Consider the following 27689-nt stretch of genomic DNA (forward strand, 5'->3'; position numbering starts at 1 on the left):
CAGAAGTCATTTTGGTTTTGGCCACAGCAGAGCGAATCTCGAGGAGGGGCTGGGGTTGGTTCCAGCTGGAAATGCAGCCCAGCGGAAGGGCGCCAGTGATGCAAAGGCTCACGCTGGGTTTGCTGCACCTGATCTGTAACATCCACTGCCACACAAACCCCCACTGCCTGCAAGGGTTTCTTAGATGCAAATCTCCAAAACAACACGCAGCTCGGCATAGTCCCAAAGATAAGTTGCGAGCACAAGTGAATTGCCTGTGTAGCTTTTTCCAGCGAGCTCCCCTGAGCCTGGGGCTGACAAAGCTGCCTCTGTCGGGTGGTCACGGCCCCCTCTCTGCCTGGAAGCGGTTAGCGCTCACTGAAATGAGACCGCCTGGGTCTTTTATTTTTAGCTATGGTGTTCAGCGAGGCCAGGCTCTGCTCTCACGCACGTTCCAGGCTCAGCTCTCGGCAGAGCGGTTTATTTCCTCTCCCACCTCCACCCCAGCCAAAGCCTTTCTCCAGTACCTCGGCCCTTTTGGTCTCAATTTACGCCCACAGCAGCCCCAGATGAGGAATTTCAGAGAAATGGGAAAACGAGATATTAAGCCATTTGCCCGAAGCCGAGCGGGGGAGCCTGGCCCAGGTGCAGCACAGGGGGGGGCTTCCGAAGAGCTCCGGGCGCAGCGCGGCGCCCCCTCGGCCCTCAGCCCGCCGCGGGGCTGCCATCGCCGAGCTCCCGCCGCAACCTGGGGCGCGAAACGGGCTCCCTGCGGCGGCCAGTGAGGTACCCACGCGTGTGTTTTGTGACCTGCCCCCGGCTTCCCGCCGGTGACGAGGGTGGCAGAGACGCGGGAGGGCTTTTAGCCACCGAGACGGGAAAGGTGTGGAAGCGGCGTCGCGGACCTGCCGTCCACGGTGACAGCCTGTGTCGCAAGATGGCGGAGAGCCCTGAACCCCGCGGCAAAGGGGTCCCGGCACGGGCCAGGGACTGCTTTACCCGTGCTGGGAGGGGGGGGCAACCTGCGCGGAGCCGGGCCAGGCCGAGCCGGGAGAGGTCGGGCGCGGCCCCGATGGCGCGGGGGCCAGAGCGGGGCTTCCGCGGGCACCAGCGGACGGGAGGGGAAGGGGGGGGGGGGCGGGAGGGGTGATGTACGTGACGTCTGCGCGTGCGCGTCGCCCGGCGGCCGCGCGCCCCCGTGACGCCATCGCCAGGCGCCGCAGCGGCGGAAGGCGGGAGCGTGCGGCATGGCGGCGGCGGCGGCGGCACGGCGGGGGCGGTGCCTGGCGGCTCTGCTGCGCCCCGGGGCGGCGGCCGGGCCGCGCTGGCCCGCAGGTGAGCTGGGGCGGGCTGGGGGGGGCCCGCTCCCGCCTTCCCTCTCCTCGCCGGGGCTGCTGGCCGGTCCCCCGGGGCCTGCGGCGGCGAAAGGCGGGCGATGGGCTGACCCGCGGGGGCGGGTGCTGAGCGGCCGCTGGGACACCCAGGTCTCTTGTTGGGAGGAGGGTTCCTGGAGGCTTCCATAGCGCGTATCGCCCGGCCAGGGCCGGCTGCTGGCTCATACGGGGTGTGCATAGCGTGTTCAGGTCGTATGGCACGTCCCAGGTCACGTCCTGGCTCACACGGGGTGTATATCACATGTCCTGGCTCATACAGCGTGCATGTAGTATGTCCTGGTTCATGTCCTGGCTCATACAGGGTGTACATCACATGTCCTGGCTCATACAGGGTGTACATCACGTGTTCAGGTCATATAGCATGTCCTAGTTCATGTCCTGGCTCACACAGGTGTACATCGCGTGTCCTGGCTCATACAGGGCGTACATCGTGTGTCCTGGTTCATGTCCTGGCTCATACAGGGTGTGTATAGCGTGTTCAGGTCATATAGCATGTCCTAGTTCATGTCCTGGCTCATACAGGGCATACATCGCGTGTCCTGGTTCATGTCCCGGCTCATACAGGTGTACATCACATGTCCTGGCTCATACAGGGTGTACATCACGTGTTCAGGTCATATAGCATGTCCTAGTTCATGTCCTGGCTCACACAGGTGTACATTGCATGTCCTGGCTCACACAGGGCGTACATCGCGTGTCCTGGTTCATGTCCCGGCTCATACAGGTGTACATCACGTGTGCTGGCTCATACAGGTGTACATCGCGTGTGCTGGCTCATACAGGGCGTACATCGCGTGTCCTGGTTCACGTCCTGGCTCACACAGGTGTACATCACGTGTCCCGGCTCATACAGGTGTACGTCGCGTGTCCTGGTTCACGTCCTGGCTCACACAGGCTGTATCTCGCGTGCCCAGGTTTATCTGCTGGCCCACACAGGCTCCTCTGGCACATTCAGGTCAGCTGGGCACTGCCTCAGCAGGAGGCAGCAGGATTTCTGTTCTCCGAGCCTTGCGGGACCAGGTAACCTGAGAGAAGAGCCTGAAAGGTTTGCATTTCACAGGGGTGAGTTCAGCATTTCGCCTGAGATACCTGACGAGATTGAGGGCTGAGAAAATCCGGCCTCTGGGGTCTCAGCTGTGGGATGCGCTCTTATCAAGGCAGGTCTGGAAACGCGCTTATGAGTTGTCATTAACCCAGGCATGGCGAGCAGCTTCCTGCGTCTCCTCTGAGCAGCCCGTGCAGTGCTCAGTATTTCCCTGTCTGTCGTCTGGCTCCTGACCGGCGGATTTGTAAGCTGTCAGTGCGGTCTGTGGTTTCCCTGTGGGTTCTGACGAGAAAACGTGACAGAGGAAATCGTGTGACAAATAGGGTCACTATCAGGGTCAGGTTGTTGGATTTATTGGGCCATCGGGTGCCACTTCGGTGTTTCTGGGCAATTCAGTTCTTCCACCACGGAAATCCCCAGTGGCTTGTTAGCGTCCGTGTCTGAGAGAGAAGCCGGGTGCCTCCGTGCGCTCCAGCAGAGCCAGAGTTTTATTCCTTAACCTGGCAGTCAGTCCTTCAGGGGAAAAAAGAGGGAGCAGAAGCTGTGTGGGGTGGAAGTGGAGAGGGAGGAGCGGGAGGTGGTGTCCTTTCGCTCGAATGCAGACAGAGATCCCCGGCTGCGGGGACAGCCATCCCTTCCCTTCAGCCCTGCAAAGCTGGCATTTTCTCTTGGTCCTCACAACGCTGAAGGCTGGAGCTGGTGCGGAGTTTTTCGGGAGATGCGTTGGTGTGAGTGGGTCAGTCAGGGCCACCTTCTCCCTAGATCCATACAGGATTTGGTGCCCAGCTGGAGAGCCCTTTCTTCTGATGAGATGTGAGATGGAAGCGTCTTACTGCTGGCGCTCTCCTGTGCAAGAGCATCCTCAGGCTCGCGGCTGCACAGCAATCAAGCTATTATGGAAATTTCTGCTGACCTAAATTCTTTCTTTGTTTTGAGCTGCGTGCTGCTTTGTGCTCGATTTCCCACCCTAAATTTCTAACTGACATTCGGCTTAGAATCACAGACTGGTTTGGGTGGGAAGGGACCTTCAAAGCCCACCCAGTCCAACCCCCCTGCCAGGAGCAGGGACATCTCCAATCGGATCAGGTTGCTCAGAGCCCCGGCCAACCTGGCCTGGAATGTTTCCAGGGATGGGGCATCCACCGCCTCGCTGGGCAACCTGGGCCAGGGCTCCACCACCCTCAGTGTAAAAAATGTCTTCCTGGTGTCCAGTCTGAATCTGCCTCCCTCTAGTTTAAACCCATGACCCCTGGTCCTGTCACAGCAGGCCCTGCTGAAGAGTCTCTCCCCACCTTTCCCACCAGCCCCCTTTAGGCACTGGGAGCCGCTCTCAGGTCTCCCCGGAGCCTCCTCTTCTCCAGGCTGAACAGCCCCAGCTCTCTCAGCCTGGCCTCCCAGCAGAGCTGCTCCAGCCCTCCCATCATCTGCGTGGCCTCCTCTGGACCCTCTCCAACAGCTCCACGTCCTTCTGATGTTGGGGGCTCCAGAGCTGGACGCGGTGCTGCAGGGGGGGCTTGGCTAAATGCTCGCTGCAGTCCCTTTCCCAGAAGAGGCTGTGTTTCCTGGGGGTGCGGTTGGGTTTGGGAATCACATTGTTCTCCAACTCGACATGAAAGGACCTGATTTGCCCCAGCACATCACAGCGCTCAGCCGGGGCAAGAGCCATTCCTTCCTTGTCTCTTGGTCTTAGGAATTTGTTTCCTGGGCTCATTCTGAGCATCACTTTACCCTGTCAACTCAGAAGGTACTTTCTCGTATGTGTTTTCTTTTTTGTGTGCCCGTAATTGTGATTTTGTATCCAGAATTGCCTGGAGCCTTTCCCTGCTGGCCAGGCAAGGGCTTTGCACAAGACAAATGGTCGGAAGCTGCTGCAGCTCGCATTTAGTGAGCCTTGTCTCTGCCTGGCACAGGATGGGCTGTTAATTTAGGATAAGACCGAACGTTGCACAAATCCAAAAATAAGTTCAGAATTGACTGGTGGTGATTTATTATTGTGCTTTAGAGGTAGGGAGCCAAACAGCCTGAGTAGATAAAAAATTATAAATAGCTGTCATTTCTGGAGTCAGCTAGTGTTTGTGGGCTGGGGGGTGACCTGTTTATTGGCTCCGGGGCCTCGCTGCCTGGAAATCTGGTGACAGAAGTTGCCTTACGGTTCACACGGAGCTGCTGCTGATCTGCCTCTCTTTTGGGTCCTGGAGTCAGGCAGGGAGCACCATTCCCTCTTTTATTTCTCCTGGTTGGGAAATGTGTGCGCGCACGTACGTACAAGTGCAGATTTTCCAGAGTATCCTACACCACCTAGCGTAAAATGAGCAGAAAATATGTAAACCCTGTGTAAATACGGAGATAAAACACGTAAACCCTGGGCTGACTCAGGCCCTTCCTCTCGGAAGCTTGACGGGCTGGACAGCCGCACGGTGAGCTCTCCGCTGCTTTCCGCTTCAGCCTCCGGGCTGGTTTCCTTGTTGCTGAACGAAGAATAACGAACGTGTCCTGTGATAATGCGGCAGAACTGTTTGTGACGCAGAGAGCAAACCGTTACGTGTGTAGGAGGTGTTCGGATGCGTTCAGAACTATTTGTGGGCTCTTTTCTTTAAGGGCAGAATGACTGGGAGCTTCTTGAAGAAGTGCGTCTTGATTCAAAGCTTTTGTGAGGGAGGAGGAGGAATGAGGACTGACAGCGTCCTCGAGCAGCTCTTGGGGAGGAGGCGCAGGACCCAGAAGCACTGTTAAGGCTCAGGGGTTTGGGTTCGCCTGATCTGGAGTGAATGGGAGCCCAGCCTGATGGTCTGGAGCGGCAAAATGTGTTCTCGCTGGCCGTTCTGGCTGTAGTACCTGCTGAGGTGGGCAGGAGGTTTGCAGAGCACTTGGGAAAGGAGCCTGAGACCTCCCAAGATGAGCTGGAGGACGACAAGGGATGCTGGTGGAAGAGCTGGGGTGCCGAGTTCGCTCAGGAGCCGTGACAAGGTGGGGAAGGTTCGGGAGGGAGCTGGGCTCTCCCAGCGGGTCAGCTGGACTGGAGGGCTGTGGACGGCCAGAGAAGCTGTTTCTAGGGAGGCCACAGCTGCACTGCAGTGCTTTTTCTGTGCAGGTTTGGCTTTGTTTTGTGCCCCGACAGGGAGAAGACTGTTCAGTCTACCTGGGCACAACGGAAGGAGGAGAACTGGGAATCCCAGTCCTTAACGGGGCTCGTGCCGTTTCCTGGCCTGTCTCTTGTCTTCCCCGCTGATGCTTTCCTGACTAGTGGCTTTATTGCTGCGTGTGCTGCTTATCCTGGAGCTGGCTTTGTTGGAGGATCCCTGTGCTCCGTTAACTGTGCTTGGACCATCAAGGGCCAAATATTTATTGCCATGAAGTAACCTCTCAGCTGGCTGATAGGGGCCAAACTGGGGCCTTGTTCTTAGGTACGAGGGTGAGCTGGTTACTGTCAGCAGGATGAAAGTGAGCAGGAGGAAGTAGATTTTGGAGCCTAGAGGCCTGCCTGATGGTAGGTGTTAGTACAGTGTCCGTGAAGCTGCAGCAGAGGCGTCTCCTGGAGGTGCAGGCTGCCTTGCTTGCACTGGGGTTTTGCATTTTCACTGGCAGTAATGTGGGAGTTGTTCTGTCCTGTTGTCTTCAGCTTGGCCAAGTAGTAGCAACGAAAGCCGCAGACTGCCTCTTCCTCACCAGTTAATTAGTTGAGAAAGCTACTGATCTGGCTAGAACTTTAATGCAGAAGAGACGATCTAAAGTAGCAACTTGCCCTTCTTATGCAGCGAAGGCGATGGCGGAGGGAAATGGTGGGTGCTCGATTGCGAGGGAACTCTAGTCTTGCTCAGGCAGTGTAACTCGCCACGGGATTGCTTCAGTGGGACCTTTAGAGAGTGCTCCTGTTGCTGCTGGTACTTCTGATTTATACTGAAATATCTTCAATTGTGTCTCCTAGCAAAGGGAGCAGCATGTTTCCAAAGACAAATACTCCGTCGTTGGAGCCTCGGGTACAACGTTCCTGCCACCAGCATTTCTCCTATCCGGACGTACAGCACGCAGACAGCGGAGAGCAAGGAAGAAGAGCCCCTGCACAGCATCATCAGCAACACGGAGAACGTGAAAGGTGGGCACAAACACAGATCTCTTGTGGGAGCACTCCTGGGGTGCGGGCAGACCTGGGCCATCAAGACTGCCGGAAGAAGTTGCGTCTGTCAGGCCATTGATGGTCATGCAGTATGTGTAAAGGCTCCACAGGCACTGGAATCTGCCTAAAAAGAGATTTTTTTGTCCCAGAAGCAAGCTGTGCCTGCCCAGGTAATTGCCGTGAATCATGGTGGTCTAATGAGAATCCTAATGTCCGCCTTTTAGTCAGAACGACTTGCTTTGCACGTCTCCAGGGAGAGGTGCTTTAAAGCAAAGTCACGTGAGTTATTCAAGCGCAGAAATAGCATCTTAACTCTGTGCTCCCGCAGCTTTTCCGGCAGGTACTTTTGAGACTGCCAGGCTGTGAAGCCCCCGGTGGGGTTGATGCGCTGCTCCCGCTGCTGTCCACACGCCGGCTTCGCCCCCGTCGCTGGGGAATGCAGGTCCTCCCCAGCAAGGCATGGCAGAGGTGGTGTGCAACCCATGGCTTTCCCCGTGTTGCTTCAGGGTCCTCTAATGCCTCTAGCAGGAGAAACGCTATTTTTGAAAGGCCAAGGATGGTCTTTTAGCTTTGGGTTGTAGTGTTATTCCTTCTGAGGAGGATTCTCTTTCTGGGCACAGCTGCCTGCCTGCCTAGGTGGCTGTACCTGTGCACTCCCTTGCCTGCGCCGCAGAGATGTTTGAGAATCTGCCTTTTTCTGCTTACGCCCCAAGTATTTGGGCGTGAGAAATGCTGCCTGGCTGTAGAAGCTCTTGGGTTCCCTCAAAAACCGAGTCAAGGAAGAGTATGGAAGGTGGGCTGTAAGCCATAGGAGGCACTGGAGAGAGCGGCTGGGGGCTGTGTGGAGCCACACGTTAGGAACAAGGGGAACCGCCTTTCACTTCTCGTTTACTGATTGCTCTGCAGCCCAGCCGTGGTGAGCAGTGTGCCGGTACGGCAGGCCAGTAGTACAGGCCTTGGGGTTTGTGTGCCGGGAGGGGGTTTGAGAGGCCAAGCGTCTGCTTGGCAAAGCGTGCTGCCTCATAGGGGTGTGTAAACAACTCTTCTGTTGTCATCTGGAGGCCACAGCTCCCTGTGTCCCATCCTGCTTTAGGCTTTTGCTCCTGGGAAGCTGAAGCACGTGGTAAGACTGCAGTTCCGCCTTCCTTCCCAAGAGGACCCTGGTGAAACGCCTTAAAGGTGTGTTTGTGATTTTATTCTAGGTGCAGCCTCTAAACATGAGTTTCAGGCTGAAACAAAGAAGCTGCTGGACATCGTTGCCCGCTCCTTGTACTCAGAAAAGGAGGTAAGGCACTCACTGCTTGCTGGTGAATTTTCTGTTGGCAAACCCCTGTCTCTGTCAAGGGCCACATCCAGAACGGTTGAGCTGGGAGGATACCTGCTCGCTTTCCCAGCAAGTCCCGTGCTGTTCACATGCCATGTTTTCTTGAATGACGTTTCCTTAAGACACCTTGAAAATGTGTTTTCAAAGCAATTTGTGGGTATGTCCAGGTGACTCTGGGAACCTCAGAGCCTCTGCACTTTCATCCTGAGTTCAGACAAACTGTTCTCCTGGCAGATAATGGGGAAGTGCAGTTCTTTTTCTAGCGAGCTGGGAATTAGTTTGTGAGTAGGCACTGAGTTCCCAGGTCTCTGGGAGTCCCGTACAGTGGAGAAGGCCAGGCTGCAGTGTCTGGTTGTGTCTCGTCCCCAGGTATTTATCCGGGAGCTGATCTCCAACGGCAGTGATGCGCTGGAGAAGCTGCGCCATCGTCTGATGGCAGAAGGGAAGGCCTTGCCGGAGATGGAGATCCATCTGCAGACCGACAGTGGGAAGGGAACCATCACCATCCAGGTAACAGGAGAGCCTTGTTCCCTGCTGCTCTTATCACCAGCCTTTGTCCCATGAAGGATCAGTGGAAGCTGCGTGGCAGTGCAGTCCCGTGGATTCCCAAGCCTGCCTGAAGAAGTGTTCTGTCCTCAGCTGGACTGTGGTTCATGAGTCTGTAACCTCAGAATTTGATGATAGACCACCAATGTATCTGCTCCCCGCTTGTCCCCATAGGCAAATTTGCTGCTCATTCCTTCCCTATTAGGAAATACCAGTAGCTTTTCTCCCTCTGCCTTGTCTAATGCAATTCCTTAGTCTGTGCATTTCTCAGGAGTGGAAAAGCTGGGAGTCTGGTTTCATCGTGACCTTTGGGAAGCAATTCTGTCACCTCCTTAAGTCTGAGGTGTTAGGTGGGAGCTCGCAGATCTTCCCTCTCACCTCACCTGCTGGGAGATGCTGGGTGGGAAGAAGAATCTCCCATTGCTAATAGCCTTTATCTCCTCCTGCTCCAGGACAGGCCAAGTCCGGCTGATGCTGAGGCTCTGCCCTAATGTACAGGTGGGACTACAGATTGTGGCAGTACCAAAGCACTTGTCCATCCTCCTTTCTGCAGCCCTGGTTTTGATTGTGCTGATGACTGTGGTGCGTTGACCTTGGTTGGATGCCAGGTGCCCACTAAGCCGCTCTGTCACCCCACTCCTCAGCAGAACAGAGGGCCGGGAGAAAATAAGATGGAAAAAACTCATAGGTCGAGATAAAGGCAGTTTAATAAAGCAAAAGCAAAGGCTGCTTGCAGAAGCAAAGGAAAACAAAAGATTTATTCTCTGCTTCCCTTCAGCAGGCGATGTCCAGCCACTTCTCGGGAAGTAGGGCTTCAGTAGCATAGCGGTTGCTCCGGAAGACAAAGGTCATAGTAACGAATGCCCCCGTTCCTCCTCCTTTCTCTTAGCTGTTATTGCTGAGCAGACGTCATATGGTATGAAATATCCCTTAGGTCCATTTGGGTCAGCTGTCCTTGGCTCAGTTTTGGTATTTTCTTGGCAAAGTTCTTAATGCAAATAAGGCAAACTGGTAACTTTTGTCGTGGACCAGTGTCAGCTGTGAGTGCAGCTGTGGACTGTTCCCAGGAGAGCAGAGAATGAGGCAGGCAGCAGTGTGTGAGTGAAGGCTGGCCGTAGCAGGTCCAGGGGAGATGTGGCACAGGCAAAGCACGCGATACGGTATTTTTCACGTGGGGCAAAAGCAGTTGCTGTTGGAGGCTGCTCGGTTACATTACACTTCTGTTTCTCTGCGGAACAAGCAGCTGCGGTTGCCATGGGGAAGTTAGTGATCGTCAGTGGGCAACACAGTCATCAACCCAAAGATTCTCGAACCGTCATGCAGAGGCTTTGCTATTCCTGCCGCACCTGACTACTGCGTTTTTCTGACTGCTGTGTAACACCGATTCTTTCACGAGCTCTCCTTTATCCCCAAGTAGGGTGCCACTCCTGCCTTGCTCTCGTCTTTCCCTTTTGAGATCATGGTGGACAACGTAGCTTCTGAACCCACCAAGCCATTCTTACAACCCATGCCCTGTAACTGTGGAAGCTGTCCCCTTCTTTGGCAAGGTTGGGTAAGAGACCTACTTGCCCACCTTGCATTTGACATCCTGCCCAATTAGATGTGTTAGGGATTTGTCTTTTTCTCACCCCCTGCCTGGCTGCCTGCATCTCTCTAATGTGAGTAAATGAGTCTTAACTGGGAAGCTTTTAACTGCAGCAATCCGGCACTCCGTGAACGGAGAGAGAACAGCGCTCCTCCGATCTCTTTTAATAGGTTTGCCTTCTCAGTGGTGCCTAAAGCTCCAGCAAAGGGTTTATTTATAACCTCTGGAAGAAACACACTGTGTGTAACGATTCCTTTGAACAAGCCTCATCCAAAACGTTTCCTTACCTTTCAGGAATGCAAAGGTAAAAACCTGCAGGGACTGAGGCCGAGATGGACTGCCCCTCAGTCGCCGTTTTGTTTTCTGTACTCACTAGGGCCCACCAAAACAGAAGCAGCAGGTTCCTCGTGTGTGATCTGTTGCAGTGGTCACCCCAGTTTTTTTTTTTAGAAAGGTCCCGCTGTCTCACTCTGACCCCAAGGTTCTTGTCCTCAGATCTTCACGCTGCTCTTGGCCCCGGGATCTGCTGGATCTCCCCCTTCCAAGCCCTGCAGCATCTCTTTGTGTCTCACCAGGTGAGAAAAGGCAGGTCTGGAACGTGTGATGGCCTTGTTACAGGCATGTTCCTGGGGGGGTTATCTAGCTCCAGGAGAGGACTACGTTCGTCTCTGTTAGGTGATTGCAGTTCTGCGTGCTTCTCTACCAGGACTGAATTTCACTTGTAAGGATGGCAAGACTCGGAATTTTAATAGGATGTACTAATTTAGGGATATCCTACCTAAGCATTGCCAAGTGTTGTACCTGCTGAGAGGGAAATGTTCACCGTCTAGTCCACCGGGTTACACCACCTCTGTTCCTTCACCGAATTACTGTTGTTTTAGCAAATTCCACCATTTCCTCCACCCTTTTGAAAACTGCCTCCTTCTGTTTCTAGGACAGCTCCGTCTGATAGCAGCCACAGCCTGCAAGGTCAGATCTCTGAAGAAAATCCACTTAGGGGTGTGTTTTCAATGAGGACAGATCTGCAGAGCTCTGCAGTTCTGTGTGCTGAGGCTTTACAGATGTGCTTTTGGACCCTTTGAGGTGGGAACAGAGAGCCCCGTACCGACCCCGAAGCCCTGTGACCACAGAGCTCTCCTTCAACACCTGCACGAGGCTGCCGGTGGCTGGCTGCCGCCAGGCGCTCAGCTGCGGTGCAGTCGGCGTTGCTGCTACGCAGCTCTGCGTGTCTGGTGGTAACCCTGTGTTTGTGTGAGCCCAACAGGGGCTGGAGCTCATTGCTGGTGCTTAATTCAGGGCTAGGACAGTGCTAGCAGTTCAGAGGAAACTGTTTGAAATGTTTACAGAGCGAGTAGCTGCTGCTGCTGGGCGAGGGAGCGTGACTGCTCTTTTATTGGGGGTAAGCGGCGTAACTGCTGCCAGAGCTCGGGCTGCTCGGTTCTCTTTGCCGGGCTTTCTTCTCACTGTTGCAATCATCCAAAAGCGGTGTCGGTGAAGCCACAAAATAACCAGTTTGCTGTGTTTGGGAGGAGTTAAAATGACTGCAAACACCGCTCCTCCCTGCAACAACTCCCTGTGTCACTGAGCAGATCTCTCCTGACTTACAAGTTACAAACAGTCTGCAGCAAGGACAGGGCTGTCCTGAGGCTCTCATAAGGAACGGAGATGTTTGGGCTTTAGCAGTTCAATGTGGGTGCACCTGCACGTCCAACAAAGCAGGTCCCCCTCTACGCTGCATCGTGTCCCACCCTGCGCTACCAGGCTGCAGCAGAAAGAGGGTGATGTCCTTCGCTGCGTGCAGCATTGCAGCATCAGTCTGCTGCTTGGGCTTGAGGAGCAGGGGAGCAGGAGATGGACAACACTGCAGGAATTAAGCTTACAGAAATGTGCCACTGAAGGCAGGGGTGGGTCAGAGCTTCCAGTTGTTGCATCATCTTTAACAAATAAGCCAGAGAACCAGAAATATAAACACATCTCAAATAACCTGTGGCCTAGGGAAGGAACTGCAGAATCTTTTATTTTCTTCCTCTTCATGCCAGAATAAGAGCATGTCACATCTGAAAATGGGAAATTCGAAGTGGATAAAAGGACGTACTTTTCTGAACAGCAGGTATTTAGACCTGGACAAGCGGAGGCTGAGCCTGTAGCAGTGCTCGGCGTTGTTGAAAATAATGTTAAGACGGGATATTGGAGGGGAAAGGAAACCTCAGACTCTGCTTTGGACAGCTTCTGTCCAAAGGCCAAGATTGTCTTGTATCTCTGTGCTTCAGTTTTATTGTGCCCTTTCTTCCGTTTGCTTCTGCTGCAGATGTGGTGCTGGTTCTGCACCAGAACGCTGCTCCAGTGCGGCCGCTGTCCCGGTCTTGTGAGTTTTAAGTCTCTTTAAGCCAGGTATTTAAATAACAGGGGGGACACTCGCTAATCAGATGTTTGGGGATTTTATTGCCTTATCAGTCAGTGAGAGCAGCGTGTCCTTATTTTATAGTGCAGTCAGTTTCTTCTGAAGCCCAGCAGAGATCTTGCACTGAAATAAGTGTTTCAAGTGTTTGTTTTGCAACAAAGCGAGATGAAAGGCACGGTAGCTCAGACATGTGCCTCTAGCTGTAGGCATTCTCTCAGATGCAGCCGTGGCAAAGGCAGCAGGTGATGGTTAGTTAATGGCTTGTTTGGCATAACGAGGCTCTTCGGTACCTTAAATTGGACTCGGGTAATGAGCGAAGGTGTTACATTGCCTAGGTTCTTGTTTACCAACTAAACTAAGCAATTTGTCCATTTAAACTAGATGTGTTGCTGTAATTATGTGCAATTTGGTTTTGCTTTACTGAGAAGTACGATACGAATACAAGAGCTGCGCACTGACTGATTTGTTGAGGCGGTAGGGCATAAGGTGTTCGTTTACCCCTCTGTCACAGAGATCCTCGAGGCTGCAGAGCAAACAGCGAGCGTTTCGCGGTGGGAGCCCTGCGGTACCGCGTGCCTGGCAGTTATCCAGGTGTTGTTACGCAGAACGGTCTCTGTTTGCGAACGTCCAGCACCCACGCCACAAAGGTTAGAACAAAGTGCAGAGAAAGCACAAAGGTCCCAAGAGCAGTGAGAGCAGTTCAGCGGCAGGCTCTGTATCTGGGAGGGCTCCACGCACAAAAAGGTGCTAACTGCAGCGTTCAGCTGCTGTCTCCTCAGGGTAAACCTTACTGCTGTGTAGTTCAACCAGTGTGGCCATAGTGCTCTTCGTAGTCCTCCAGAAGATGGGTAAAGGTCTGCAGCCTCTCGTGTTGTCCCTCAGAAGATGGGGTGGAGGTCTGCAGCCTCTCGTGTTGTCTTGCAGAGGGACGGGGCTGCAGAGGGGATGGTTCAGGGGAGGCTGTTTGCACCCTAAGAAGTCCCAGAAGGGAAATTCAACCAGGCAAGTAGATTGCTGTTCTGCTGAGTAACAGAAGGGCTTCTGTAATTAACCTTCAGCTAATGAGGTGTCAGTGCACTGAACTCTGTTTCATGGTGTACGGGGGTTGGTTTCTCCAAACTGTGGAGCAGCATTTGGCAACTCTGAACATATCCCTCATGTCTTGTAATTTGTGAAGCCCCATGTACAATTTGCTTTGTGCTCTGCTGTGGCTGTTTTCAGCCTGCTAAAACTTCTCTTGCAGACTGAAGGGAGGGCTTGAAACTGTCTGCAGGGGAAGAAAAGTTGCAGTGTTGATGGTAGAGCAACAGCAGTCCTTGCATTTGTGCTGGCTCATCATGGGTTGAAGGTGTTTGCAGGGGCTTGTGTGATGACACACTGGTTCCTGGAGAAGATGCCTGGAGGCTGAGCAGCAGCCTGAGCGCCTGAGCAGCACAGGCTGTGCTGTGAGAAGGGCAGGGGAAGTCCCACCAGCTCCTTCCTAGGATTTCACGGAGCTCGTGCTGCCCTTGCGTTGGCCCAGCCCGAAGCGAGCTCTTTGTGGGCAGGTTCATTGCTTCCCATCGCTGAAGAGGGCCTGCTCTGCAGAAGCCGAGCTCTCCGCTGTCTCTCCGCCGCCGCTTCGTTCCCCGTTCCCCAGAGCAGCACCATCTGTTGAAGGGAGCCGAGAAGCACAGCGCGAAGCCCAGCCGCAGGAAACGCGTATGCAGCAAGAGCGGTTTGAGTCTTGATGGCGTTTTCATCGTAATGCTCCCAGGTGTTTTCCTGCAGTAGGAAATGTCTGCTTTGCCAGGATCTTTGGCCGGCCACCTAAAAGGGCACTTTCCGCTTTCCCTGTTAGCGGCTCGGTGCTGCTGAGGGAGCAGAGCATTTTGAGCCTTGCTGTCTTTGTTCGTTGCGATTCACCGTCATCAAACTAGTCTCCAGGAACTGTCATTAAGCATTTTGCAGTAAGTTTGGCAGGGAGTTGGGAATTCAATAGCCAAATAAGTTCATGGGGTAGGGATATATATTTTTTTAATGTACTGGAATTTGGGAATGACATGCTGTGCTATAAATAGGAGTGGATCAGAGGAGTTGAGAGTTCTGTTCAGGGTCTGGCATGAACAAAACCTGAACCAGATGCTGAAAACTTTTCTTTCTGGCTTTTTCTTCCCTGGAGGAAGGGACTATGTCAGATTCCTGAGATTTTGCCATACCCTGTTTGTTTTTCCTGGCTTTTCATCTCCCGCTGCTGAGATCTTACTGGGCATTGTCCCTCTTCTGCACCAGGACGACTGACTGGCCTTACTGTGTTTAATCAAGGAGAAGGTGTTGCTGTGCCGTGACTCGTGGGGATGCAGAAAAATGTCCTACCCACATGGCACCTCACTCAGTAACCTCACAGTTAACCACAGTTTGATCCCTCAGTGGAGTTAAACGCCAGATTAAAAAATTTGAATTAACTTACTTTGCTAGTAAATAATCCCTTCTGGATGTGCAGGCTGCTGTGATACCTGTGCTCACAGGTACTCCAGTAGAGCTGAACTCCTCACGTGAACGAGAATCACCATTCATTTGGCTCATTTTCACCCTGCTGCCCTCTTACAGAGCGGCTCAGAGAACCTGTCGGAGTGGCTTCTCGGAATGTTTCTGTCAGGCACAGAAGCTGCTGGCATCTGGGAGGGGGAACGACGGCTTGGTTTTCAGGAGTGGCATCCTGAAACAAAGGAAGTTGCAGCCTAGTTGGAGGGTTGCTGCAGCCTCTTTTGGATGGGGCTGCTGCAGGGTCTGCTGCCCGAGAGGCGTGCGCTAGCAGCAGGGAGTTGTTTATCTGCATGCGGGAGTGCAAATCTGGGTTAAACTGCGGAAGACAGCAAGCTGTGTGCCTTCGAAGCTTGGGCAGAGCACCGTGAGGTGTGGGCGTTGCGCTGGACTTCCAGCTGGGATTAGAGTGTTCCCACAGACGCTGCAATACCCAGCTCTCAGGGACCTGGACGCTGACAGCTTTGTGCTCAAGTTGTGTGGAGCAACCTGAGCGGACGAGGGAAAAGACAGAGTAGATGGAGATCATTAAATGTGGTGCTTGTAGAGAAGGGTCTGCATTACCTGAGAGTTAAGGGATTCGCTGCTCTGCCGCTGGTTCCTGGTGTGAGGGCATCAGTTCCCCATCTGCAGAACGCAAGTAAGCTGCTTCTCGCTGCTCCTCAGCTTCCCTTTGGACCTGCGCAGGAATGGAAACCGTGCATGCACGGCACCTGGCACAGCGAGGCCGCCACTGGGCTGAGCTCTCTCTTTCCAGCGCTGTTACGCTGGGCGTTTTCAGATGGGTGTGTAGAAACCAGCCTGTCTTGGCATGGGTTTGTCTTCTCAAGAAATGGCTTGAGTCTCTGAACTTCCAGGTGGTTTATAGCCAGGAGGCAGCTGTGGCTGCCCCGTGGAGCTGTGTGTGCCTTTTGAGTCCCCTCTCCTGACCATGCACAGCTGGAGTCACAGCTGGAAGTCTGCTGTTGCATTTACTGCTCAGCTGGCTGGGAGAGTGGGAGTCAGCGGCAGAAGCTGCTCAGGTGCTTCTTTCCTGATATTTCAGCTGCAGTTGCTGTTTCTTTTCAGGACACAGGTATTGGGATGACGCAGGAGGAGCTGGTTTCTAACCTCGGTACCATTGCTCGATCAGGCTCAAAGGTAACTTGGGATGAGGCACCCTTCTCCCCGCCTTAGAAAACTCTTCTCCAATTACAGCCACTTTTGTTCTCCCAGTAATTTCTCATTCTGTTTTGTCCCTTGGCCCCCAGCCCAGTTGTCAAATTACACCCCTCTTGGAAGGGGAAACCTACCTGTGAGTCTTCCAGCCCTTAGCAGTCTCTGTGCGCTGTGGGGGGGGCGTGGTGCCCAAGCAGCTCTAATGGGCCCTGTGTGTAATGCGGCTGCGCCTGGCTGCCCTCGCTCCCCAGCGCCTTCCTCCCCAAGCTGTCGTTACGGAGGGGCACGTGCTCACTCGGGACTCACCCTGTGTCTGGGAGGGCAGCAGCTGTGTCCTCATGCTGGCAAGTTGTTATATACCTGTAGCTGATTTTTTTTTTAAATTATTGTTTGGGTTTTTCTTTTTTTTTCATCTGGAGTCACCATTTTAAGGTTTTGTGCTCCTGATTGTCTGAGCCCTCAGTTTTCCTTTACTGCTGATGGCAGTGAGTGTTGCCCGAAGCAATATTCCCCTTTTCCAGAGGCGCAGTCCCTGTGGGAGAAACCCTCTTCCTTGGGCATCATCCTCCAAGCGTAGATGCTGACGTGTGGGATGAGGGTGCTGGACTGCTAGGCTGCGGTACCTGGCGTAGGGCTGCATCGGTGCGTGAGGAGCCCAGCTTGCAGCCTCCAGTGGTACCTGAAGTCACTGTGTGCTGTTTTATGTCTCCTTTGTTCCTCCAGGCTTTTCTGGATGCTCTGCAGAGCCAAGCTGAAGCCAGTAGCAAAATCATCGGCCAGTTTGGAGTGGGTTTCTACTCAGCCTTCATGGTGGCCGATAAAGTGGAGGTGTTCTCACAGTCTGCAGAGCCGGGAAGCCCAGGCTACCACTGGTCTTCAGATGGGTAAGGCTGCAGAATGGGATGGAAGTGCCGGGAGGCTGCGTGCAGACCAGGCTTGTGTGGTCTTTCATGACCAGGTTTACTGGTTTAGGTTCTGCTCAGATTATACATGGCAACAAAGTGTGGTCAAATGTGCCAGGGTGAAAACCACAGGGACAAACTTGCTTTGTCAGAGCAAGTGTGTTGTGGACAAAGGGAGTACCTGCCTCTCCTGGTCCTTCCCTGCTGGCAGGCAACCATCTTAGCAGTGCCCTAGGCTGGAGAGACAAATTTAACCTCTTTGTTCTAGTTGTCTCCTGGGTTTTTGCTTGAGGATACCCACAGCAGGCAGGGCTGCTGCAGCGCTGTGGCTCTGTAAGCACGCGTCTCCTGTGGATTGGATCTGCGCGCTCATCCTTTGCTTTTTGCTTGAAGCTGCAAACATCTGTGGTGGCAACGCTGTGGACTGTTGAAATTGGTGCTTCTGGGGGTGACAAGCTCTGCATGCCCTTAAAACCTTGTAGGAATAAAGAATTTACTAAGTTATTTAAATTATTGAAAAAACATCTTGCAACTGAGACATCAGACTCTCTTGGGCTGCAGTCAAGCTGTATTGCCATGCACTTTGAAGGCTTGTCTGTCGTCGCTGCTGCTGTGTCTCCCGTGGGTCACTGCTCTCACCGGTGGCTGATCCCCACACGGCATTCACTTAGCAGCAGGGCAGGAATGGTCATCCAGAACGAGCAGAGCTGCTGCTCGCTGTGACCAGTTACTGCATGCTCCAGTGGAGACACCAGTGAGGACCCGCAAACAGGTCAGAGTTGGCAAGGAAGAAGGCAGCAGCCTGGGTGTTACGGTCGCTGTAGGAAATGTAGAGGAGTTGAAGGCTGGGCCCGTACAACCTGAAGTTTGTTTGAAATTTGTTCCCATTTTGGTAGAGGCTGCAGGTGTTTCTGCAGAGCAGTGTCTTCTGGGTCTGGGGTCTTTGTAGGGAAGACAGCCGCGTGTTTTGGGGTTGCTTCTCAGAGGCGCAAAGAGATTTCAGGCTTTCAAGATTTTTTTGCCTTTTCATCTTGGTGCTGAAGCGTTGTGTGTACTCTTAGTTTAATAAAACATTTTTATGTCCCATCATGGATGTACTTGAGCCACGAGCTGATGTGGGGTCTGTTTCTGTTCCTAGTTCAGGAATATTTGAGATCGCAGAAGCATCTGGTGTCAGAACTGGGACTAAGATTATTATACATCTCAAAGAAGACTGCAGGGAGTTTGCTAATGAAGACCGAGTCAAGGGTGAGTGGAGGAGGGAAGTGCTGTTCCCTCCTGAGGGGCTGTGTGAAGGCTGTTGGTTCCCTGTGAGTGGGGGGTGAATTTACAGTGGTTTTCTGCTGCAGCACCTTTCACCTGCTGTTACTGAAGAAATTCCTACTGTGTTGTTTCCACAAACGTGACTCCTCTATGTCTTATTTCATTCCAGAGGTGGTGACAAAATACAGCAACTTCATCAGCTTCCCGCTGTATCTCAATGGGAGGAGAATTAACACCTTACAGGTGAGCAGGAGGGCCACAGGCAGGTCGCTCGTGGAGATGAGCCACTATAACCCTCCACTGGAGAGAATTCTTGCAGATTAGCAAAGGAGGTCTTATATATAGTTATCTTCTGGATCTTCCCTTACTCAGAGTTATTATTTCAATGCTGTATAATATTTACTCTAACTATTTAAGCCAGGTGACATGTTAGTGATGTAGGAGTTGCTCATATTGCTGACGTGCTGACACCTCTCGCTGCAGTTCTCTGTCCTTCAGTGTGGGATAGCCCGTGCCAGTGAACGGTTGGTCGTCGTGGTGGCTCAGCTCACAGCCTGGTTTTCTTCACAGCTCCTAACTGTTCACTGCTTAATGCTGGCATTTTCTGACCATTTAAAATTATATTGTAGCCAGCTCCATTTTAGTCAGAAGTTCTTGGCCAGATTAGAGGAATCACCTAGGTGAGATAATTATCTTTAAAACAAAAATCTAGGAATCATTTTCCTCCAGCATCTCCTTTTCTGGTTCCTTAAAGCTTCCGCACCTAAGAGAGCGCGTATGTGGCTGTTTTGTTTCCCGGAATGTGGCACTGAGTGCACAGACTTTCAAGGCTCTGCTTAAATATTTTATCATCTTAATTTATCTAAGGTTCTGTAATTGGTGTTATTAGTCACTGATATTTATTTGGATTCCTGCATAATGGTGTTTCCCTTAAATTACCAAACCAGAAATAGGTGCAGACAGCTGTTTGCTCTTTCTGCCTGACAATCAATAGAACAGACTCCCTAGCGAAAAGAGGTACTAGAGAAGGGGTGAAATGCCCATAATAGTCAAGTACTTTTATCTTCTTATCAGAAAGTCAGTTTTCCCTTGGGATACAGAACAGCTCTATTCTCATTATGCTCCCATTTCGGGCCTTTTCTTTATCCCGGATCTTGGTTTTGCATTTTTCCACACATAACATCAGTTCACTGTGAATGGAGCCGTAGTTCCCTGATGTGGATTTTCCTAGATAAGCTCTCGAATGCTTGCCATGTAGCTGACAACGTGGAGTCAGAGGCTTTTCTGGTCTGACTGTGATAGTAGCTGCACGTAAACCTCTGGGAAAGCAGCCCTTCACCTAACAACAACTGCTGGAAAGCACCTTAGTACCCAGTTGGGTACCCAGACCAATCTGTGGTCCTGCAAACCCTCTGGGACACTTGTGTGTGCTGGAAATGTTATGAAGCCACTTGTAGCACAAGGCTTTGAGGCAGAAGAAGCTTTAAGGAGTATGGCAGCATGGCAGAGCCCCGAATCCCTTGGACTGGTAGGTGGAGGGTGGGCTGGATGTTTGTGTCGTCCCCAGTGATCACTTCTGTCACTCATTAGGGCTCGAGTCGAAAAGAGCGGCAGTGAGTGTAGTGAGCTTCACTCAACCGGAAACGTGAGATTCCTAGTTGAGTCCCTGTGGTTTTTAAATGGGCAAAACCTCCCACGTCTTTGGCAGATCCTAGTCGTTTGCTAAGGTACTGAAAACTGAAATGTGGTGTGAGCATGGGCTGAACGCTCCAGAAAGTGTTGGGGGGTTTAGAGCAGCAGCAGGTGGAAAACACGGCCATGGGAAGGACCTGGTCTGGAGCTCATGGCTTTAACTCGTGTTAGTGTGTGAAATGGTTCTGCTGAGGCACTTCGTGACCCTGTAGCAGGGATGGCCAAGTGGTTCACAAAGCATCTCCCAAACTGCTCCAAACTAAATCAGCAGAAAACAGGCAATCCAGGAGCTGCTCCACAAGCACTCAGCTGACCTTGTGGTGGGCTAGTGACCTCCATCGGGGAGGCAGGCCGGTTGCTACAGACCCACTTAAACTTTCACTTCTCTTTAGCTTGCTGGTCAGGCCTTGAGATACTTGACCAGTATTGCCAGTCAGCTGAGCTCTGGTAGCTGCCCGGGATGCTCTTGCTCAGTAGCAAGTGTGAGGCAATGGATGTTAGCCAAAATTGTATTGCCTTGCTCCTGCACCCTGGAGGGAAAGGGCAACTCTGAAAGAAGAGCCCTGCACTGTGAGGCCCCGGGTATGGAGAGCTGATGGGAACTCATCTCCCTGCTCCTCCACAGGCGCTCTGGATGCTGGATCCCAAGGATATCGGCGAGTGGCAGCACGAGGAGTTCTACCGCTTCATAGCGCAGGCTTACGACAAGCCCCGCTACATCCTGCACTACAAGACTGACGCTCCCCTCAACATCCGCAGCATCTTCTACGTGCCTGAGCAAGTACGTGCCCTGCTGTCCAGGAAACAGTGGGACATCTGCCCAGGTGCTGTGAAGAGGAGAGAATAGGAGAGCTCCTTGGGGAAAGGAGGCAGCTAAGGCTGCAGAATTGCAAGGAGGAGTATCCAGTGTGGCATCTCTGCAGAGGACTGGGCGCCACTGGGTAGTTGTGGGGGTACTGAGCCACAACAGGAGCGGGGAGATGGCTTGGGCAGATCCCTAGGGAAGAGAGCCAAGATTCCAGCTGTCGTTGGGTTCAGCACTGGTAGGGAAGACCACAGTGTGACCTGGTCAGCTGGTGCAGCCACCGATGCTGCAGTGTAGTGTGCAGATGGGCACCCCACACAGCGCCGATGTTACCCTTCTGTCTCTTCTTCCCGCAGAAACCATCCATGTTTGACATCAGCAGGGAAATGGGCTCCAGCGTTGCCCTCTACAGCCGCAAAATTCTCATCCAAACCAAAGCTGCAGACATCCTCCCTAAATGGCTGCGGTTTCTTAGAGGTGTGTGCTGGGACCAGGAATAGTAGGCTGTGGACCACGGCTTCCGCAGGGGGTGAGGCGAGGGGATGTCTTCCTGAGCCTGGCGCTCGTGTTTGCCTCGCTGTTCAAGGGTTGTTCTGTGTCCCAGGTGTTGTGGACAGTGAGGATATACCCCTGAACCTCAGCAGGGAGCTGCTGCAGGAGAGTGCCCTTATCAGGTAAGCAAGAGGTAGGTCCTGTGGACTGCTGAGGCTCTTCTGGCTTCTTGCTGGTTGAGGAGGGGACATCATGGGACAGTTAGAGGGGCTTGGATGGACCTGGCATGTAAGCTGCAGCATTTCCATCTTTGCAAACTTCTGTAGTCTATAAAGTGAGTTATTTCTTAGCTGTGCCAGTCACATCTCAGGATGTGGGAGCGGTGTCTTGTGTCACAGAATCTCCAGCTGCCTGCTTGGGCCACGTGCCCCTCGTCCTAGGCTGCCTTTCAGCCTTACAGCCTACAGCAGTAACAGCGGATTTGCTATTTAACGTGTCTGCTCTGCACCACCAAGTGGGTTGGAAGACAAAACCAGTAAGTGAGCTGTCAATACTAGGGAGCTGGGCTGCACTTTAGTGTCACCATTATTTATGTGTAGATCTTGAGACAGCGTTTTGTGCCTGTTGTCTCCAGATTTCCGTCAAAGCTCTGCTCTGCTCACACAAACACTTCTCAAAAACGGAGTGCCAGCCAGCAGGGTTTTTGTTTGGCCCTGAGGCCCAGTGGAGCTAATGGCCAAGAGGCTGCTCTCCTCTAAGAACCCCTTGGCTCTGGCTTTGGGTTTTCCTTACTTTTTGTCCTTCAGGTCCCTTCTTGAACACCTGCCATTGTTGGAACTAGAGGGGAGGATAAGAGTGACTATAGTAATCAGAATAACCCTGTCCCTTCACAGTGGAGTTACAGGCCTTCAGAAAGGGTTCCTCCAAGCATAACCCTTACAGGGTTACTTCTCTCCCATAACTGGGAGAGAGATGTTCACCTAAAATCTGTTGTCTTGCTCTAGCAGCTGTCTCTAAAAAGGCTTGTTCCTGCTGCAGGAAGCTCCGAGATGTTTTGCAGAAGAGGTTGATCAAGTTCTTCATTGACCAGAGCAAGAAGGACCCTGAGAAATATGCCAAATTCTTTGAGGACTACGGGGTATTCATGAGAGAGGGGATTGTCACGATAGCAGAGCAGGATGTCAAGGTACCAGGAGTCCTGAAGCTTTGCAGCTGGTGGGAAAGAGTATTGGCTCCTACTGTGGCCTGGGATGAGGGGGACTGCTGCGGGTGAACCTCACACACCTGGAACTTGTGTTCCTGGGTCTAACAACACCTGCAGATTCTCTAGTGCCCCAACTCCCCTGACTGGGTGCCGCTTCCCACTTAATTTGAGGCACTGCAGAGTCTCAGTACCCACCCTGTGTGTTCAGCCCTCCCTGGTGCAACATGAGCTACGACAGGCAATAAAGTAGGGCTTTCCCCCTGCTGTTGTCCTCTGCCTGGATTCTCATTTCCAGGAGAGCTTGGAAGTGGCAAGGCAGGTCACATCCTGTCTAGGTCACTCTTCTGCCTCCGTAATATCTGGAGCAGGAAAGGAGGGACTCGGAATCCCCTGGGTCTTTTGACAGGGCTGCAAACAGGCCTGCATGCTACAAAGAGATGTTGTGGGGCTGGGAGTGGTCAGGTAGAGCTACGGTCGCCAGTGCTGAGCTCACAGGAGCACATTTCTTCCAGGAGGACATAGCAAAGTTGCTACGCTATGAATCGTCCGCCCTGCCCGCAGGCCAGCTGACCAGCCTGACCGACTACGCCTCCCGCATGAAGGCGGGGAGCAGAAACATCTACTACCTGTGTGCGCCCAACCGGCACCTGGCCGAGCACTCCCCGTACTTTGAGGCCATGAAGAAAAAGGACATGGAGGTGGGTGAGCAGTGTGCCATGGCCAGGGGCACACCCCGAGCTTCTGCATCAGTGGTCAGGGCTCACCTGGATCTATCTCGGAGCTGAGCGGGGCGGTGAGGGCTGTGATAGAGCCCTACCACTGCAGTGGCTTTGCTCGGGCTCCCTCTCGGACTGGCTTCTCCGGCGGGAGGCCAAGAAGCACCTGTCACACGCTCCATGCTAGCGGGTTAGGACTTGTGCAGACATCTAGTGTGGACATCTGCTTAATACCTTCGCTGAACCCCAGAGCAGCAGCCTGGGAGCTGCTGGTCAGGGCTGGTAACCATGTTATGGGTGTCCTCTGCAGGCAGGTGGCCCTTTCAGGATTAGAGTCAGCATGGTTCTCACTTTCCATGGAGCAGCAGGATTTGTTCAGCTGCAGATCTGCCACCCATGGTACAAAGCCCTCTAAGGGTTTGCTCTTATTTGGGGCCCTGAGCAAGTCACCGTGGGGTTGAACCTGCTAATTTCCCTTGTGATGTTCTTCCTGTTTGATGTGAAGTTGCTTGTGGAAGGAGGACGTGCTGTTACATCCCAGACAATGTGTTATTGTCCCTTTTTTGGCACAGGTCCTGTTCTGCTATGAGCAATTTGATGAGCTGACGCTCTTGCATCTTCGGGAGTTTGACAAGAAGAAGCTGATCTCGGTGGAGACCGATATTGTTGTTGATCACTATAAGGAAGAGAAGTTTGAGGAGAGCCGCCCAGGTATTGTGACCTCCTCCAGTGCTCTTGCAGCTCCTGAGCTTGTGAGCAAGAGCGCTCCTTTCGGTCCTGCCATTCTCATGCTCTGAGGCAGCTTGGCAGTTGTTGTAGGTCCCTTTCATATGTGGAGTTCCCATGGTTTGAGTTTTAACAACTCGCACACACCTGGTGTCCTAACAGAGGCAGGCAGCACTGGCACCTGCCTCTCTGGGAACGGCACGGTCTGGGACGTGCTGTGGGTGTGTGCTGAGTGCTGCTGCCTTCCCACTTCCACAAAAGAACGGATAAATGGCAGTATGAAATGGGCTGAGCTCAGGAGCAAAGCTCACTGTCCATTGGCAGACTGTAGACGCACGCTCAGGTGTGCCCTCTTTCCCCTGCCAGCTGCAGAACGTCTGACGGAGACGGAGGCTGAGGATCTGATGGCCTGGATGAGAAATGCCTTAGGCTCTCGCGTCACTGGCGTTAAGGTAGGTATTCTGTGTCTGGGTAACTGAGTACAGGAGATCCATGGGGGTAATAATTGAGGGAAAAAAGGTGGCAGTTGATTGGGGATCTGCTGGATTTTTCTTTGGACCCAGAGAGAAATCATTCTTCTCCGTGCCTCCTTTCTGTAAATGGTGTGCCACAGGTGACCACACGGCTGGACACCCACCCTGCCATGATCACGGTGCTTGAGATGGGGGCTGCCCGCCACTTCCTTCGCATGCAGCAACTGGCCAAGACCCAAGAGGAGCGTGCCCAGCTCCTGCAGCCCACCCTGGAGATCAACACAGGGTAAGGGGGAACAATACCAGTGCTAGGCCTGGGCCACTGCCGTCTTTCTGGGGTGGAGGCAGAGAGGAGGCAATGTAAGGCTCCCAATTAGCTGAGCCCTCCCCGTTAAGTGTAGCGTGTACTACAGTGCCTTAATCTGTGAGGCTGCATGGCACAGTTGACATGCCACCCACACACACAATGTCCAGCCCTCTGAGGACCACGGGGATTATAGGGACAGCATGGGAGAGAAGAGAGAAGACCCCAGAACAGGAGCAAGGAAGTTTGGGCTATTTTGGCCTTTAGGTAGAACCTTTTCTGTCCCACCTTGGCTTAACTGCTCGTTCTGGAAAGAAAGGTCTCATTGTGTCCAAAAATACCAAGTCTCAGTGTTGATCTCTCTCACTCTTACAGGCATGCTCTGATTAAGAAGCTTAACGAGCTGAAAGACAGTCAGCCTGATCTGGCCCAACTGTTACTTGATCAGGTGAGAGCCAGGCATTCTCTAGAAGCAGCACCCTCCTCCCAGAGCCCGCTTGCCAACTGTGTCTGCCGGAGAACAGGGCGAAGCCCTTGTAGCCGGCAAGAATCTCCCCCTTCTGCCGTCCCACTCTGGGTATTTCTGGTACTTGTGGTACACGTGTTTTCCTACCAGATGGCCTAGAAGACATGCTTGGTCTCGCCATGCAAGCCCTGGAGAGTGACGTTCACTTCCTCCCCAGCTCGCTCTTGCTGTTTATTTCATGCTTTCTTCTCTTTTTCAGATTTACGAGAATGCCATGATAGCAGCAGGGCTGAATGAGGACCCCAGACCAATGGTGAGCCGGCTGAACGAACTCCTCACCAGAATCCTGGAGAAGAACTGAGCGCCAGAAGACTGAAGGATGAACTCTGTGCTGATATCTCTTTCCTCAAGTGCAGTCACTCTGTCAGCTATAGCAGTGTGTGCCTGCAGGCACCGTGCAGCGAGGGGTTCACGTGGCAGAGGGCCAGGGAGAACGCAGAGGACTTCCAACCCTCGCTGCACAGGGAGGAGCCAGTTGTCATTATGAGATCGTACGTCATCGATCTGTTCCAAGCGCGGTGTCCAGACATTGCTGCTAAAACAGTATGCCCAGATTTCTGACACAGCCCGAAGTGCCTCACTTCGTACTGCTTCTGGAAATGGCCTTTCCCAAAACATGTTGGCAACAATATTCCCAGTTAGGTCTGTGAATATGCACCCCCATCCACTGCATTCCTGTGCACCGTTGTGCTCCGAACAAGCACTGACAGAATTAATTAATTTGTTAAGAAACCTCCACCTCTGAGCTGGCATGGAGATAGATTGCTGCCGTTAGCAGACACAGACACTGCCAGTGGACTGTGTCAGTACAATCCCATGGCAGAAAAGATCACCAGGCTGCTGGGTAATTGAGTTCATCCTGGTCTTTTTGTGGAGAAAGGGAAGTAACTGGGAAACAGCTTTCCAGTGTGTGGCTTTCTGGAGAGTCTCCAGGGTTTTTGCCTCTTCTGTGGCATAAACTGCATGTCTAGCTGATCTGTATTTATGATAAATAAACTCCCCTTCTTTCCCAGACCCCGCCATTCTTCTCTCTTCCCTTAATTTGTTGGTCTTCTTCCAGCTGGTGATTTGTTGGTTCTCTCTTCAGATACTGCTTGGTTCTTCAGCGCATCGAGCACTGGACAGCGGTGGGAGGGAAGGGCTGTGAAAACAACAGTAGGTAGCAGAGAGTGTGGAGGGAAGGCAGGAGATCTGTAGCTATGAACTCTGTTAGCCTTGTCTTTGAAAATGGAGTTTGGCCCTTTGAATCCCTCAACAGAAGAGGCCTTTGTAGGCCACACTAGAGTTCCCTCTGTGGGTCTGGTTTACACCATGCACACTGGTTTACAAGAATTCTTTCTCCTGCTCACTGGGGGCTCTGAGGCAGCTGTGATACTTGTTTAGCTTATTTTTAAATTGCCAGATTAAGATTCTGGAACTGGATTTGGATAGCTGCTTGGATGCTCTGCTGGCCAGGACGACCTCCAGCTCTTTCCCCAAACGCCGTGAGCTCCAGTAAGCTAAAGGAAGCCTGACTGTGCAAAGAGGAACGAAAAGGGTCTGCTGAATGGGGTGCCATTTTAGAAGTTAATATCACCTAAATTTTCTTTCTATTCAGATGCAGAAGAGGAACTAACGTGACAGGTTAGAGGGTGTTGAGAGGAACAAGGAGCCACCTTCTACATCCCTAGGGTAGCTGTGTAGCTCAGCTAGAGGCCACGGGTCTTGATCCAGCTCCTGGTAAGATAAGGACGGCATCTTTTGATTATGCTGGGATTTCTTGATTGTGCAATAATGAAATACTGCTCAATTGTTCATGCTCAAAGATTAGAAAAGTAAGCCATCAGCTAAGCTGGCACAGGTAAACGTATGCAAGATTTTGTTTCTGGAAGTAGACAACATACAGGCTTTAGACTTTGGAGACAGGGCAGCATTCCTGTCTTCCAAGTAGACGTAAGATCCTGTGCCATCAAAATTGACGTAAATGTGCAGGAAAAATTACCAGATGCTGTACACGGATGTACAGAGCCTTGCAGGACGCTTGAAAAGAGCAGTACAGTGTGGCCACTTCACAATGCAGGGTGTTCCGTGAACACAGACTGAAGAAATTTTTCTGGTGCTCACTACAGCAGGTGAGTGCGTTGGCCCCCAGGCTGGTCACCTGCTGGTGGCTGATAAAACAGCATGTGTTGATGTAACGCCTGACCTGAGGTTTGTGCTAGTTTATTAAATCTGATGCAGTGAGAAATGGAGCATGCTTACTGTGAGACGGTCGTGAACCGTCTGACACATCTTCAACCTCTCCAGTCCCGGGAATCCTCCGGGAATCCCGGCAGCCCTTGAGGTGCTTATTTTTTGCCGTCAGAGATTTGTGACTAAAAGATCAAATAAGATTTCTGTTACTGGAGTGCAAACCTGCCCTTTGTCACCGTGCCCGTCAAACACGGTGAGAGGTGGTGATAGCCCTGGGAGCCTGTGTGCACAAGGAGCAGTAGCTGCAGGATCAGGAGGGTGCCTGGACCCAAATCTCACACACTT

General features: G+C 52.6%; 1 protein-coding gene across 1 annotated transcript; it reads left to right on the plus strand.

Moving 5' to 3' along the window:
- The first annotated feature begins 1224 nt into the window (after positions 1–1224).
- On the plus strand, positions 1225–26186 carry TRAP1 (TNF receptor associated protein 1). The gene is made up of 18 exons (XM_086760065.1): positions 1225–1314; positions 6344–6511; positions 7735–7817; positions 8226–8366; positions 15980–16051; positions 16793–16953; positions 18110–18219; positions 18404–18477; positions 20552–20707; positions 21088–21208; positions 21336–21405; positions 22262–22409; positions 22940–23125; positions 23716–23854; positions 24236–24321; positions 24483–24628; positions 25022–25094; positions 25372–26186. Exons 1-18 carry the CDS (start codon positions 1227–1229, stop codon positions 25471–25473), a joined length of 2124 nt encoding a protein of 707 aa, XP_086616191.1. The 5' UTR covers positions 1225–1226; the 3' UTR covers positions 25474–26186.
- The last annotated feature ends 1503 nt before the right edge of the window (positions 26187–27689 follow it).

Source organism: Chlamydotis macqueenii, chromosome 15 (assembly GCF_036417535.1).
Source record: "Chlamydotis macqueenii isolate bChlMac1 chromosome 15, bChlMac1.mat, whole genome shotgun sequence".
Classification (NCBI taxonomy): domain Eukaryota; kingdom Metazoa; phylum Chordata; class Aves; order Otidiformes; family Otididae; genus Chlamydotis; species Chlamydotis macqueenii.

Bases quoted from the DNA above. Each gene is read 5' to 3' on its own strand.
- TRAP1 (XM_086760065.1), top strand. From the start codon at position 1,227: ATGGCGGCGGCGGCGGCGGCACGGCGGGGGCGGTGCCTGGCGGCTCTG. The intron at 23,126-23,715 runs GTGGGTGAGCAG...TTTTTGGCACAG, and splicing joins TGAAGAAAAAGGACATGGAG to GTCCTGTTCTGCTATGAGCA. The intron at 24,322-24,482 runs GTAGGTATTCTG...GGTGTGCCACAG, and splicing joins CTCGCGTCACTGGCGTTAAG to GTGACCACACGGCTGGACAC.